Genomic DNA, 16,078 nt, shown 5'->3' with positions numbered 1-16,078 from the left:
TTACTCTTCGTCGTTGTGGTGCATGGGCTTCTCATTGGGGTGGCTTCTCTTGTTGCGGAGCACGGGCTCTAGGCACACAGGCTTCAGTAGCTGTGGCTCATGAGTTCTAGAGCACAGGCTCAGTAGTTGTGGCTCACGGGCTTAGTTGCTCCGCGGCATGTGGGATCTTCCCGGACCAGGGCTCGAACCACTGTCCCCTGCATTGGCAGGCGGATTCTTAATCACTGAGCCACCAGGGAAGTCCTCAACATCACATTTTCAAGGCTCTGGTTTTCTCACTGTTTTTGAAAACTCTGAGAACACGCAAGAGCTCCAAAGATACTATCAGTGATACTGTCAGACAAACAACTTCAGGTGTTACATCACAAATTGCATAAAGTAGTCTACAATAAGACAATCTTTTCTAGTTAAAAAAGAAAAGGTAATTCATCTGGCAATCCAGCTTATTAGCTGAATTTCTATAACTTTCTTATGCAAATAGGGAGGGAAAAAAACCCAATTTTTAAACATACATTAGTAATACGGTTCAGTCAGAGTAGCCCCGTGCATTTCATAAGTGTCATACCAAACTTTTTGGGGGGGTTAGTGGCAGTGCCAGTCATAATTCCAAGTCATACTGAATGGCTGAGGAAGCCAGAACTGCCGAGCCCAGAGGAGGGGAGACTAATAGGCTGGCTGCTCAGCATCTGTGTAGACACTGGAAGAGCACCCCGTGCCTGAGGGAGGCACACATTCAGCCTGGCCTCTGAGGGTGGAACTCCTAGTCACCATGAGTATTCAAGCTAAGGGCAGATGAACACATGTTCAGGGATGTTATAGAAGGGATTATGGTAAGAGTCAGAGCTGTTTGATGCTTTGTGACCCCCTAGAGAGGTGGGAAAGGGAGGGTGGGAGGGAGGCTCAAGAGGGAGGGCATATGGGGAGATATATGTATGCATATGGCTGATTCACTTTGTTGTACAGCGGAAACTAACAACATTGTAAAGCAATTATACTCTGATAAAGATACGTATATATAAAAGAATGTAAACAGTAATTACACTCCTGAAAAAAATCTATCCTATAAAATAAAAACATCAATATATAAAGATAAAAAAAAAAGGAGGGCTGCAATAAGGGATCTACAAAGTTCTCTGCCAAATCCTCTAAGCTTAGGCAAGTAAACACATCCTTTGTATAAAAAATATCTAAATACCCCAAATAATTCTGTGAGGCAATACTGTACACAGTCATGTGAATATGATTCATTTTTTACTATAAATGTATATGGCTTACCGTTTAAGAGTCTCTTTTCCTCATGATAGTCTGTACAGTGGTTTAGAAAAAAAGTTAGGTAAGAATATTGTAACATCAGAGAGAAGATCGGTTAATATTATTGAGTTAAAGGTAACAGCCCTCTTCTTGAAGGGCTTTCTTCCGAGGCCTGAGGAGAGAAATAAGGCTGATAAACAGATGGCCTATGCTTTAAGTAAGAAATTTCATCTCTGAAGACAGCAGGCCATTTCTGCAGGCATTTGTCTCCAATTTCACTGGGCTTTTTCCTCCTTCTTTGGACATTTTTGCTCTAATACCTTGATTAATTTCTTTAGAAAGCACGTAAAGACCCAAGTTTTGTCCTGGTCATCATATTCTAAATTAGTCAAAACTATCCAAAGTTTATTAGATTACACTTTATATATGAAACATACATATTAACCCAAAGAAAGACACCTTATTATCTTTCCTATCTAAGTGAGCAGTTAAAATGATTATTACTACTCCAAATTTAAATGGCCAAAATGCTGAAAATATGTTAAGACTTTCACTTGTATATCAGTGCAATCAATCATTAGGGGTGCAAGCCGGAAAAAAATTTAATGGGTGTTTCCTTTCAGGATGGCAGCCAGCTCACAAATCTATATTATATTTTGATCACCACAAGTTTTATAACCATATGTCAAAATAAAACCCTCAGCAAGTTGCCAGAGTTTTAAAAAAAAAAAGAATGCCAAGCTAACACAAAATATTCAAGTAGTAAACTAAATTGATAGACATTACTTGTTAAGGTGACATCACCTTGTTTTGTAGAAAAATAAACCAAAGTACGTATATCAAAGCTTTCAAATTTTTTTATGTTCTGATTTTCAATCAGCCAGAGATCCCATAATTACTACCACTTCACTCACATGCCATAAAATACCCATGATTAAGGAGGTCAGATAACCATTCTTTTTATTTTCCCCTTTTTACTGAAATAAGTTCATAGCTGAAAGGGATCTTAACAACATACACCAAATTTATCATCTGCTCCCCTCATTAAAGGTTGAAAATCAGAGGTCAGGACTTGAATGAACCCCACAGCTCTTTAGCAGCAAAGCCAAGATTAAACTTCATCTCCCCTGAAACTAAGCGCCATTTTTCTTAACATGCCATTGTGAGAGATAATACTTTCTGAAAAGACACAGGACCTGAAAACCATTTAAATTATGCCTCAAAATGAGCTTTGTTTTTCAACTGCCAGGTGAAAATCTAGTCATTAGTTTGCAAGGGATCACTGATGTCCCTGCTTGCTGACTTACTTTCATACAATTTCATCTGTTTTTGCTACTGCAGTTGTGATCATTTGTTTTATCAATATCTTAGAACAAATAGCAAACTCACAGTAACATAAGTAAATTAAACCCAGTTTCAGTGTACAACATAGTTGGCAGTTTGATGAATCTCATTTATCATGTAAAACAACTTGTTTCTATCTAAGAGGCTCAGATTTTGAAAACTTGTCCCCAGGGAATTTGTTTCTAGGGAAAAAATATGTCATCTCATATGATTACTTCCTGTCTGATGTGAATTGATTTGAACCTGTCAGAACTTTATGGATCCTGCTAAGTTATTCATTTTTTTCTGAGTCTTTTTTTTCTTTAATAAAAGAAGTATCAATAGGAAGAGAACATCTAGCTAAATGATCTAAAATATCTTTAAAACTCCACTAGTGGGCTTCCCTGGTGGCACAGTGGTTGGGAGTCCGCCTGCCGATGCAGGGGACATGGGTTCTTGCCCCGGTCCGGGAGGATCCCACGTGCCGCGGAGCAGCTGGGCCCGTGAGCCATGGCCACTGAGCCTGCGCGTCCGGAGCCTGTGCTCCGCAACGGGAGAGGCCCACGTACCACAAAAAAAAAAAAAAAAAAAAAACCTCCACTAGTGTACTTTTGCAACTCTTTTTGAAAACTGAGTCACAGAAATACGAGAGGCTATTTGTTTTTACTGCTAAGCACATTTGCATCAGAGTTACTCTAGGCACATGAGATACTTTCCTCTCTAACAAGAAATCTAACATTCTGTCTTGATACCTAATTCCATCATTTGGTTGGCTCCACGGCCAAGAAAATTTGCATCTTCTTATAATATTGGTTAGACTGCATTACTCTCATCAGAGCCTCTGCTTTCTGGAAAGGTCTGAGTCCTTTAGAAGACTGGAGCTGTGATCTATCAGCACTCAACTCTTCTTTGGTAAGAGGGCTGGCGACAATTTTTAATTGTGAACCCAATCTAGTTTACCTCTTCTAAGTGGAGCCACAGAAGGATCCCCTGGGATGGGGAAAGTTAAAAAACAAGCAAACAAACAAACCCTGTCTTACTAGTATACTGATTCATTTAACAAATACCTGTTGACCATCATCTTAATAGGGATAGTGACACAATATGAAACCCTTTGGATAAAAAGTTAGGAAAATACGACTGTATGTTCAGTTTGCTTATACATGCGTAAAGATGATTTGGAAGGATACACAATAACACAGTTACCTGCATCTGTGCACAGGAGGGAAAAGGGTAGGTGGGAGACAAAGGTATGACCATGGCACTTCTCATTCTGGAATCGTGAATGTATTACTGAAAAAATTAAATAAACTAAATTGGAAACTTCAATATGGTCTTTTCAATATGATATGATAAATGTTTTAAAAGAGAAATATAGAAGGTGGCATGGAAGCACAGGGATGAGGGAGGGCACTGCTACTTGAAATTTAAAAGGATTTCATTGAGGAAATAATATTTTAGCTACATTTTGAAAATATGTAAGCATTTTTCAGGAGGCCCTGAACAAAAAACATTCTAGGAAGACAAACGCCACACTTTTACATCTGAATGTCATATTTATCCGTAGCTACATACCCCACCTTCCTTTCTCACTCCAAAAGGCTGATGTCACGTAACTATCAGATAGGAGCTCTGTCTTATTACCAGGGATCTTTGTCACAAAATCCAAAGTGTACCATTCCATGTTCCCTTTACTGCTTTGCCTGGCCAGAAGACTCCCTGGTTCTCTACAATGTGTTTAATAACCATTTTTCTCTAGAAATTCTTCCTCATCTCTAAAGAGAACTCTTCATAACACAACTGAGGCCTAATTCTTGGTTTTGTTTCCGAAGTCATAAACTCATTTCTCAAATTCTATAAAATTTAATAATTTATGTATTTCTAAACTATCCTTCTCTTTTACTCTCCTTAATTTATCTTTGTAAATATCCTCTGAATCATCTTCAAATTTTGTACATCTCTCAAACTTCAAGGCCCAGAAGTTTACTCCTTATCCTAGAAGTAGTCTACTAGCAGAATTAAAATAAAGGTTCAATAGTTCAAACACATACTCTGAAAAATTCCAGGATTAAAAAGTTCTAAAAGTACCAGACTATATAGTTACTTATTCCTGGTCAGTTTTTCTCTCCACGATTCATTTAACTAATCACAGCAAATACTGCATTTTTAGAAGTTTGTATTTTCTGCTTTCAAGGCTATACTTGTCATTTTTTATTCAATTCTCCAATTTATTAGTTATTTTCTACTCTTGTCCTATCCTCAGAGGGATTAACCACTCCTTTCTTATTTGGTATTACCTATACACAAATATACATGTTCAAAAATCATTTTTCAGGACTTCCCTGGTGGTCCAGTGGCTAAGATTCCACGCTCCCAGTGCAGGGGGCCCGGGTTCGATCCCACATGCCGCAACTAAAGATCCCGCGTGCTGCAACTAAGACCCGACACGGCCAAATAAATAAATAAATATTTTTTAAAAAGCACGTTAAAAACAATCATTTCTCTCTGAAAACAAAACAAATACTAACTTAAACCAAACACTGGCCAGTCACAATCATACAGCAAAACCCACTTCCTGCTCAGGCCTGCATCTGCCCCCTGACCGGGGACTTCTCACCCCCCATTTTTAATTACCTGTCCCTTATATCTTTCTGGCAGGAATCACTGAGACAGTGGGACCTATAGCACAAAAGTAAATGAAGGTAGCCTGGCTGAGAAAGCAAATCTGCTCAGCCAGTAAAGTCCACTTCATCATGACACCCACCCCTTTCTCTCCACTAGTAACTGTCTTGCTTCCCCCGTACTGAGCCTCTGAGCTTGTGCTCTGTCCACCCACTTGAGCCCTGAACTGTCCCCATTTTATCAATGAGGAAACGGTAGCTCCTAGAAGAGGGAGCTTTGACTGACTATACAGAAGCTGACCTCCCAGCTGGCAGCCAGCCCACCCAATTAGTGATGCCACTAATACCATCATTTTTAAGAATACAAAACTAATTCATATATGAGGGTTTCTCCATGTCAGCACTAGGAACACTTGGGGCCGGACGATTCTTTGTCGTGGGAGTGTATCCCGCGCCTTGTAGGGGATTTAGCAGCACCCCTGACCTCTCCTCTACCCACGGAATGCCAGTAGCATCTAGTTCAGCCGTGACAACCAAACCATCTCCAGACATTGCCAAGTGTCCACTGGGGAGCAAACTCAACCCAGGTTGAACCACTGGCATATACCAAAGAGAAATAAATTAGTTGAAAGAGGATAACTTTAAGGAGGTGATTTTCTGCCCCACAAAAGGAAGCACCCAGGACTTCTCTCAATGGTGGGCTTCTCCTATTAAATAACTGTAGCCTTTAAGGAAAGTACATATACCTACAAGCCTCAGGAGCTTCCCTTTTAAACTGACGGTGTTAGAACAGCTCTAAATCCCTCTTCCACCTCAAAAGTATTCTACTGATCTATGGTTCTAAGTGCTTTATAGTCAGCAAGCGCTTGTGAAAACTAAAAACATAAAGTATTAGAAACCATGATAAAACAATGAGAAATTAAGAAGAAACATTCCTGACACTGGGCTATGCCATTAGAAAATGTGACTATTTTACAGAATGGCCATCATTAAAAACTCTACAAATAACGAATGTTGGAGAGGAGACGATGTGGAGAAAAGGGAACCCTCCTACACTGTGGGTAGGAATGTAAACTGGTGCAGCCACTATGGAAAACAGTATGGAGGTTCCTCAGAAAACTAACAGTAGAGCTACCATATGATCCAGCAATCCCACTCCTGGGCATATATGTGGAAAAAACTCTAATTCAAAAAGATACATGCACCCCTATGTTCACAGCAGCACTATTCACAATAGCCAAGACATGGAAACAACCTAGATATCCATCGAGAGATGAGTGGATAAAGAAGATGTGGTGTATATACAATGGAATATTACTCAGCCATAAAAATGAATGAAATAATGCCATTTGCAGCAACATGGATGGACCTAGAGATTACCCTACTAAGTAAGCCAGAACAAGAAAGACAAATACCATATGATATCACTTATATGTGGAATCTAAAATATGACGCAAATGAACCTATCTATGAAACAGAAAAAGACTCATAGAGAACGGACTGGTGGTTGCCAAAGGGGAGGGGGTGGGGGAGGGATGGAGTGGGAGGTTGGGTTTAGCAGATGGAAGCTTTTATATAGAGAACTGGATAAACAACAAGCTCCTACTGTACAGCACAGAGAACTATATTCAATATCCTATGATAAATCATAATGGAAAAGAATATTAAAAAAAGAATGTGTGTGTGTGTATATACATAACTAAATCACTTTTCTGTACAGCAGAAATTAACACAATATTGTAAATCAACTATATTTCAATAAAAAATATATATATAAAGAAAATGTGACTATTTAAAAAATTCAATATATTAAAATTTTAAGAGTGCATTTATGATCTGGTACAGTGCTGTCCAGAAGAAATATAATGCAAGCCACAAATATAATTTAAAATTTTCTAATAACCATATTAACTATGTACAAAGAAACAGGTCAAATTAATTTTAATAATATATTTTCTCTTCATGCAACATATCCAGAATCTTGTCATTTCAACATGTAATCAATGTAAAGTTGTTAGATATTTTACATTCTTTTTTTCATCCTAAGTCTTGAAATGCGGTATTTTACGCTTGTAGCACATCTCAATTTGGAGAGCATTTCCATACTCAACAGCAGCCACACGTGGCCAGTGGCTCTAATAATGACAGCAAAGGACTCAAAAAACGGCAAAAAGAACACTTGTCATCTTTGCCAGAGAATGAAGTGTTCCACATAAATAATCAGTAACTGAAGCTCACCTTTTCAAGCAAAGTTTCTCCCTTTATTCATTATTGATATCTTTCTAAAGCACAATACAAACCACAATACTTTTTAAACAAAGGATTATAAAAAACCCACTGATTCTTCTCTTGATAAGGACCCACTAGTATTATGTGGTTTATATTCTGACACTGTTAGCTCTTCTGTGTTCTTCCCAGATATCACTCCTACCCCAGAAGCCAGCAGATAAATGGAAAACTGTCCTCCCGGGACTGCTCAGCTGTGGGGATGCCTACAAAATGCTACTTCTGGCTCCTCCCTGCACTGGGGTCTGGCAGGTCACCCCACCTAAAAGATGGTGTCAAGGATCTCGTATTGAAAGAAGCCCATATATAACATTTCTCTTCAGTATATCCATCCCCCCCGCCAAACCCCTATAAATCCTCATGTCAGCAAGTCTCCACCTACTGTTTCCACTTCGTCTCTGTTTTCATCCTCTATTCCTACTTAATCTGTTTTCATCCTCTATTCCCACTTCATCTCTGTTTACACCTCTGTTCCCATTTCATCTAGAAGCTGTAGTTGTGGAGCGAACATAGTCTCTAGTTTGCTACAGTTACAGTTTACTGCCTGCCCCCTGTTGTCTCAGTATAACTACTAATAGAGGCTCCATTCATTCTCCAATCTGCCCCAGTTTGGACAATTACACGGTCACCCCATCTAATAGTCTCTATCCTTAAGTCTCACGCCAGCAGACTTCAAGGATCAATCTCTGCCTGTAGATGAAAGGCATAGGAGGCACTGTTAAAACAACATTCACTTTAATTATCATGAACATTCTTGACACATTAAACTTTTCTCTTTAGTTACTTTGTCCCTTTTATATGATCTACTAGTTCTGGTTAGCTTGGAGTTCAGACTGTTATCTTGCTGGATCTTAAGTCTCTACTGTTCCAAAAACCCGATCCATTTACTTGCAGTCAACAACTTTCCTGATTGTAAAGTTCTTGTCTTTGCTTCCTAGTCTTAACTACCTTTATTTCATCCTTGTTACTGAATGACTTTAGGTTGTCAGTTGTTTTCCCTCAGAACTTCCAAGATACTGATCTCTTTGTCTCCTATTGACGTTCTACTAAATTAGCAGTAACAGCTAGTAAATTACACTGGTAAATTAGCTGTCAATTTACTAATCACTGGTTTGTTAGTAAACCTATCTCTCTCTGGCTGTTGTCTTTGGTATTCTGCAGTTTTACCATGAATAGTCTATGTGTGGATTTCTTTTTATTTATCTTGATTGGGGATTTGCTGAACTTGCTAAATCTGAGATTTGTGATTTACCAATTCTGGAAAAGTCTCAGCCATTCAGATGTTGCCTCCTCCTCAATCTCACTACTACTTCCTTCTGGAAATCTGATGACAAGTGTTAGATCTTATTGCTCTATCCTCTGCGTCTCTTGCATATTTTTCTATCATTTTGTTTCTATGCACCATGTTCTGTTCAACGTCTGCTGCTCAGTCTGGCAGTTCACTCAACTCTTCTACTACGTCTAAACTCTAACTATTCATGCTATGCACTTTTTAATCTCACCAGCTCCATTTTTCATTTCTAGGAGTTCTATTTTTTTTCAATTTTACATGATTATTTTAGCAGTCTCTTGCTTTACTCATGTTACCAATTCATTCTTATTTTCCTAATCACTTCAAACATAATTATTTTTATTCATAATTATTTTTATAATTACTTGTATACAAATAATAAAGTCCAAGGGGTGAAATTCTGCTTTTGTTTCTGCTGACTTGCTTCCTCAAGTGTTGTTTAATTTTTCTACTGTACACTAATAACTGGTGATGTGTCCCTGTGGGCGTTTTAAGGGTTTTAGCTTGAAAGTTTGTTCCACCATTAAAAACGTGTACATAAATCTGCCAAGCAGGCAGGGAAACCAGTAATGGGAGACCATTTTATTTCTCGGTTTGAGGTTTCTAAGACCACACAGGTGGTATATATATTTGAATTCCCAACTCTTACGTGCGCAAGACTGTGGTTACAAATTCTCAAAGGAGATTTCTCTTTCCTCTCCTCCATCACCTCATAAACAAGGTGAAGGCAGACCATCCTGACATCTCCCTTTGTTGTTGCACAGATTTCTTTTCAAGCCTTCCCATTTCACTGATCATATAGACTTCAAGAGTCAAGCCATAGGCAGGGATCTCCGCTCCAACTCCCTGCCTTTACAGACCCAAGATCCGGTCTCCCATTTCCTATGTGACCATTAAAATTCCCATGTGGCTCTACGTTCCAAGTATCTGATAAGTGCTTTGGGGAAATGGAGGCATCAGAACTAGCTTATCATCCTGGACTGCCGCTTCTAGCACCGCCCCCCCCCTTTTTTTAAATTAAATATCTGGGGACTTCCTTGTGGAATCTGCTCATTTTAAACGGTGTTTGCCGTATCTGATGAAACATTCTGAAGATTATCTTTCATTTCCAGGGAGGAAGGAAGGAAACCAGAAAAATCCTTTTATTAATTTCATGTCTCCTATGACACAGAAGCCTAAGGAGCTGGCACACCTTCTGACCACACTGAACGGTATTACAGAGAAGCACATGACCTTTAGTACCGGACTGTGTAAACAAGATATGTAATGTCCAGGATGAGGTAAAACTAGTCAGTTAGAAGCCTTCCTTAAGAACATGGCCCCCGCTGGCAGTGAATAGGTGAACTCAGGAGCAATTAAGAGAAGAAAGGGATTTGTTTACAAAAGTAAACTGGTTTGGAAGAACTGCCAGACACTGAAATTCAAACTAGTTTGCCTTTGGTATACACGCAGACCTCGTTTTATTGTGCTTTGCTTTACTGCACTTCACGGATACTGCGTTTTTAGAAACTGATGGTTTGGGGCAACCCGGCATTGAGCAAGTCTATTGGTGCCATTTTTCCAACCGCATTTTCTCGCTTCATGATTCTAGGGCATGTTTTGGTAATTCTGGCAATATTTCAAACCTTTTTATCATTATTGTATTTGTTACGGTGATCTGTGAGCAGTGATCTGATGTTACCATTGTAATTATTTTGAGGCACCACAAACTGCACCCACATAAGACTGCAAGTTCAATCTATAAATATGTGTGATCTGACTGCTCCATCGCCTGGCCATTTCTCCATCTCTCTTCCTCTCCTTGGGCCTCCCTATTCCCTGTGACACAACAATCTGAAATTAGGCCCATTAATATAACCCTACAATGGCCTCTAAGTGTTCAAGTGAATGGAAGAGTCCCACGACTCTCCCTTTAAATAAAAAACTAGAAATGATTAGGCTTAGTGAGGAAGGCATGTCAAAAGCCAAGACAGTCTGAAAGCTAGGCCTCTTATACCAGACAGTCGGCCAAAGTGTGAATGCAAAGGGAAAATTCTTGAAGGAAATCAAAAGTGCTACTCCAGGAAAGCAAAACAGCCTTACTGCTGACATGGAGAAAGTTTTAGTGACCTGGATAGAAGATTAAACCAGCCATGACATTCCCTTCAGCCAAAGCCTAACTCAGAGCAAGACCCTAATCTCTTCAATTCTATGAAGGTCAAGAGAGGAGAGGAAGATACAGAAGAAAAGTGTGAAGCTAGCAGAGGTTGGTTCATGAAGTTTAAGGAGAGAAGCCATCTCTATAACATAAAAGTTCACAGGGAAGCAGCAAGAGCTGATGTAGAAGCCGTAGCATGTTATCCAGAAGATCTAGCTAAGATAATTAATGAAGGTGGCTACACTAAACAACAGATTTTCAGTGTCGATGAAACAGCCTTCTACTGGAAGAAGATGCCATCTAGGACCTTGATAGCTAGAGAGGAGAAGTCAATGCCTGGCTTCAATGCTTCAAAGGACAGGCTGAAGCCAGGGCTCACTTAACCATTCTGAAAATCTTAGGGCCCTTAAGAACTATGCTAAATCTATCCGGCCTGTGCTCTATAAATGGAATAATAAAGCACATCTGTTTATAATATGGTTTACTGAATATTTTAACCCCACTGTTGAAAACTACTGCTCATAAAAGAAAGATTCCTTTCAAAATATTACTGCTCACTGACAATGCACCTGGTCGCCCAGGATGTCTGATGGAGATGTTCAATGAGATTCATGTTGTTTTCACACCTGCTGACATAACATCCATTCTGCGCCCTGTGGATCAAAAAGTCATTTAGACTTTCAAGTCTTATTATTTAAAAAATACATTTTGTAAGGCTATAGCCCCCACAGATAGTGACTCCTCTGATGGATCTGGGCAAAGTCAATTGAAAACCTTCTGGAAAGAGTCACTATTCTAGATGCCATCAAGAACATTCCTGATTCGTGGGAACAGGTGAAAATATCAACATTAACAGGAGATTGGAAGAAGTTGATTCTAACCCTCCTGGATGACTTTGAGGGGTTCAAGACTTCAGTGGAGGAAATAACTGCAGTCACGGTAGAAACAGGAAGAGAACTGGAATTAGAGGTGGAGCCTGAAGATGTGACTGACTTGCTACAATTTCATGATAAAACTTGAACAGATGAGGGGTTGCTTCTTATGGATGAGAAAAGAAAGTGGTTCCTGAGATGGAATCTACTCCTGGTGCAGATGCTGTTAAGATTGTTGAAATGACAACAAAGAATTCAGAATAGTACAGAAACTTAGCTGATAAAGCAGCAGCAGTGTTTGAGAGGACTGACTGATTTTGAAAGAAGTTCTACTGTGGGTAAAATGCTACCAAACAGGTCTGCATTCTACAGAAGAATCGTCATGAAAGGAAGAATCAATCAACGTGGCAAACTTCACTGCTGTCTTATCTTAAGAAGTTGCCACGGCTACCCCAATTTCAGCAGCCACCACCCTGCTCAGTCAGCAGTCATCAGCATCAAGGCAAGACCCGCCACCAGCAGAAAGACTGACTCTCTGAAGGCTCAGATGATGGTTAGCTTTTCTCAGTAACAAAGTGTCTTTAAATTAAGGTATGTATGTTGTTTTTTCAGACATACTGCTATTGCACATTTAATAGACTGGAATAGAGTGTAAACGTAACTTTTATGTGCACTGGGAAACCAAAAAATTCACGTGAGTTGCTTTATTGCAATATTTGCTTTATAGCAGTGGTCTGGAACTGAATCTGCAATACTTCCGAAGTATGCCTGTATGCGTGTACTGCTTATTTGTTTTATAGCAATAGAAAGAAAAAATCCTTTTTGAGCCTCTGTTAAATTCATGCTGATTTACTCACATTAATTCTTAGCCCTATGAGTAATGTGTACAGATGAAAAAACTTGAGGCTCAGAGACAGAAACTGCCATCTTTATGGCACAGCCAATAGGCCATGGAGCTAGGGTTCAAAGCTAGGTACGCCTGTGCTATTTCTATACAGCTGACACAGGCCTCTAACAGTAAGGCCTTGAAATACAAAACTCACTGAACTAAATAAATAGTAGCGGAGTCAGCTCAAACAAGCCAATGCATTCCGAATTTGGATGTCAAAATCAGGAGTTGTTCAAAAGAAACGACTCAGTTCCATCTACAGTAAAGGATTTAAGCAAAGTACTCCTGCTACTCCAATTGCCTGTCTAAACTTTTCAAAGGGTGCTCTTCCAAAAGAAGCTTAGGAGGAAACAGATGATCTCCAACACCATGCCGATTGTTGAGTCGCAGTTTGGAAGGTAAGGGAAAGAAATCGTTTTTTTGTTTGTTTGCTTTTTTAACATTTATTTATTTATTTGGCTGCACCAGGTCTTAGTTGCAGCACGTGGGATCTTCGTTCCAGTGTATGGGATCTTTAGTTGCGGCATGTGGGATCTCAGTTGCGGCATGCGTGTGGGATCTAGTTCCCTGACCAGGGATCAAACCCAGGCCCCCTGCATTGGGAGCACAGAGTCTTAATTGCTGGACCACCAGGGAAGTCCCAAGCAATTGGTTTCTTTAAAAGTACTTTAAAATCAGTTTTTATGGTAAAGAGTCAAGGAGTGGAAAAGTTCAAGGCAAATGGGAGACAAAGCTGAGAGGGGAAACTTTACTGTATAACTTTTTATATTTTCTGATTTTTGAGTCATGTGAATACAATTACATATTCAAAAAATTAAATTTTAGGAAACTAGTCTAAAAGTCACTTCCAACCAACTGTTCGAGCTACTCTATGTAACAAGAGAATAAAAGACTAATGAAAACTAAGTAAATAAAGTTCTTTCACTTCCATTATGCTTATTCTCCACACTATGAATGTTCTCTCAAAACATGCCAAATTTTTAAGGTAAAGTCATTGTTTCATTCTAAAGAACTAAAGTAAAATCTTTACAGTGGCTAGAACAGGGCGCCAGTGAAATGAGAACAATTTAGTGATTTCTTTAAATCTATTTGCTGAAATCCACCTAAAAGACAGTCCATGTGTATCACACATCAATGCCAGTTTAGCCCTGGCTTCACGTACCTTTAGGAAAAGCAGGTTTAACGGCCATCCTGCCAACCAGGCATTCTTTCAGCATGGATTCATAGTTGACCCAACGATGAACCTGGTGTGGGAGAAAAATAGCAGAAAAGCAACATGACTCTAACTCCATGAGATGCCCTAATTTTTTTCTGATGAAAACTAAATATTCTTACAGGGCTCTGAAAAACTAAGAAGCAGATTCAATTAGCCAACAAGGAAGTGACAAAATGGGAGCATATATAGGGACTTTAGAACAATGTTCTCAAAGTGTTGTGTACAGACCTCTGGAGGTTACTGACGCCCTTTCAGATACCCACGAGGTCTTGATTAGTTTCATAATAATACTAAGATGTTATTTGCCTTTTTCTTGTACTGACATTTGCAGTGATGTTGAAATAGCAATGGTGGGTAAACCAGTTTGCATCTTAGCACAAATCAAGGCAGTGGTCTCAATCATTACACTGCTTACCACCACAGACCCATGGGGCTGGAGGGAGTTGGTTTCACTTAAGAATATCCTTCACGAAGTAGAAAAAACAATTAATTTTCTTAAACCTCAACCCTTGGTTACAGGTCTTTTTTATGTGCTGTGTGACAAAATGGGAAGTTCTCAAAAACACTTCTGCTGCTAAGTAAGATGGTTGCTGCAAGGAAAAACACTTAGGCAACTGTTTGATTTGCCTATTAAACTGTGTTTTTTCTTGAAAGGCTATTTACCCATAAAAGAAAAAGAATGACCTATAAACCAGTTACTCAGACTTGGGTATCTGATAGACATTTTCTTCTAAATGAACAAAGTGAGACTGTCACTTCAAGGGAAACAACTGACAGTATTTGTTGCCAGAATTACTAGTGGGAATTAAATTTAAACCACCTTTCTGGAAGGCATCTTCTCAATATATATTAAGAGCCTTAAAATATGCAGCTCTTCCCTTCAGTAATTCAGGAATTTACCTGAGAAAATATTTGCATATACACAAAGATGCAGGCACCAGGATACTCATCATAGCACTAGTTATATTAGCAAAATATTGGGAACAACCTAAAAGTCCAATTGTAAAAGACCAGTAAAGGAAAATCATAATATATTATTCCATGCTATATAATCACTAAATAATCAGGTCAAATAATACTGATACCAGAATCTTTATGTATGTTCCTGAGTAAATAAATATACACGAAAATATGTAAAAAATATATATGTACTTATAAATGCACACTAATTAATATAACTTGAAATTTTATTTACCAAATAGTTATGGAGTCTCCAGTAATGTGTAAAGCACCATCTCTGGGGTTATGGGGTTGGGTAGAATTTTAACAGATAGATGAAGGAGAAGGATAGTCAAAGAGACAAAGGTATGGGGTTTGTCTATCATGGAACTGGTGATTTGCTCAAAGCACTTCAGTTCCAAAGCAAGTTGCATGTTGAGAATATTTACCTTGATACATTATTTTTAGGCCCTCAAGTGCCAGAATAATGACTTTGAATTTATTACACTGTCATTGGTGAGCCTCTGAAACTTGTTGAACAAGATGCTAAGACGATTGTCTTTAAGAATACTATTCTAGCTGTCATGTTATCTAAATTGGTACTGAAGGTAAAGATACCGGGACAGTATTAAAATATTAGGGCTAGAGAGGGTGATGACGACTTGACCTAAGACAGTGGGAAGACAGAAAAGGTGCAATGTTTAAAGACAGCATCATAGAAGTTCGCCAGTGATTAGATGTTGAGGCACATTTGTTACCAAGACTGTTGCCCCAGAACCATACTCCTGCCCCTCCCTCAGACGGAAACTAACTGCCCTTATCGAGTTTCAGGCCTAAATACAAAAGGAGGAAGCTGCTCCTAGAGAAATTTCTAAACAACTGGTTAGAACTAACGAGGCCCCAAATGGCAGAAGACCTAAACTCCAGTGGACCTTGAGCCTCATTATACACTCACTGTAACACATTAGCATGCTATAAGTGACACACCCACCAGCGCCATGACAGCTGACAACTGCCATGACAACAACCAGAAGAGCCCAAAAAGGGACTGAAGAGGAGTGCTGCCTCAGCTCCTGGTCCAAACACACCCCCAGTTCTCGGATAAGTCATGAATATTCCTCCCACCCTCTACTCAATTCCCTCCATTTTACCTCAACCTTCCTATATATATGGTGGCTCAGCCTGAGTCAGGTTGAGAAGTTGATCTGCAAACTAGTTCTTGCTTCTCCATTCTTTGGCCACCGAAGAAAGCT

The 16,078-nt window shown here is 39.2% G+C and overlaps 1 protein-coding gene across 2 annotated transcripts in view; it reads right to left on the bottom strand.

The window, feature by feature from the left end:
• Nucleotides 1-16,078, bottom strand: part of LOC307195037 (cytochrome b5 reductase 4) — an 82,227-nt gene that overhangs the window by 38,624 nt on the left and 27,525 nt on the right. Inside the window, exons 4-5 of one of the 2 annotated variants that reach the window (XM_079938665.1) lie at nucleotides 13,833-13,914; nucleotides 1,276-1,305 (exon numbers count right to left, since the gene is read on the bottom strand). In XM_079938665.1, the coding sequence (XP_079794791.1) occupies nucleotides 1,276-1,305; nucleotides 13,833-13,914 (112 nt within the window). The remainder of the gene's footprint in view (nucleotides 1-1,275; nucleotides 1,306-13,832; nucleotides 13,915-16,078) is intronic. The other variant, XM_079938666.1, reaches the window with a different exon arrangement.

Source organism: Stenella coeruleoalba (assembly GCF_951394435.1).
Source record: "Stenella coeruleoalba genome assembly, chromosome: 12".
Classification (NCBI taxonomy): Eukaryota; Metazoa; Chordata; class Mammalia; order Artiodactyla; family Delphinidae; genus Stenella; species Stenella coeruleoalba.
This window is presented reverse-complemented; position numbering and strand designations above follow the sequence as displayed.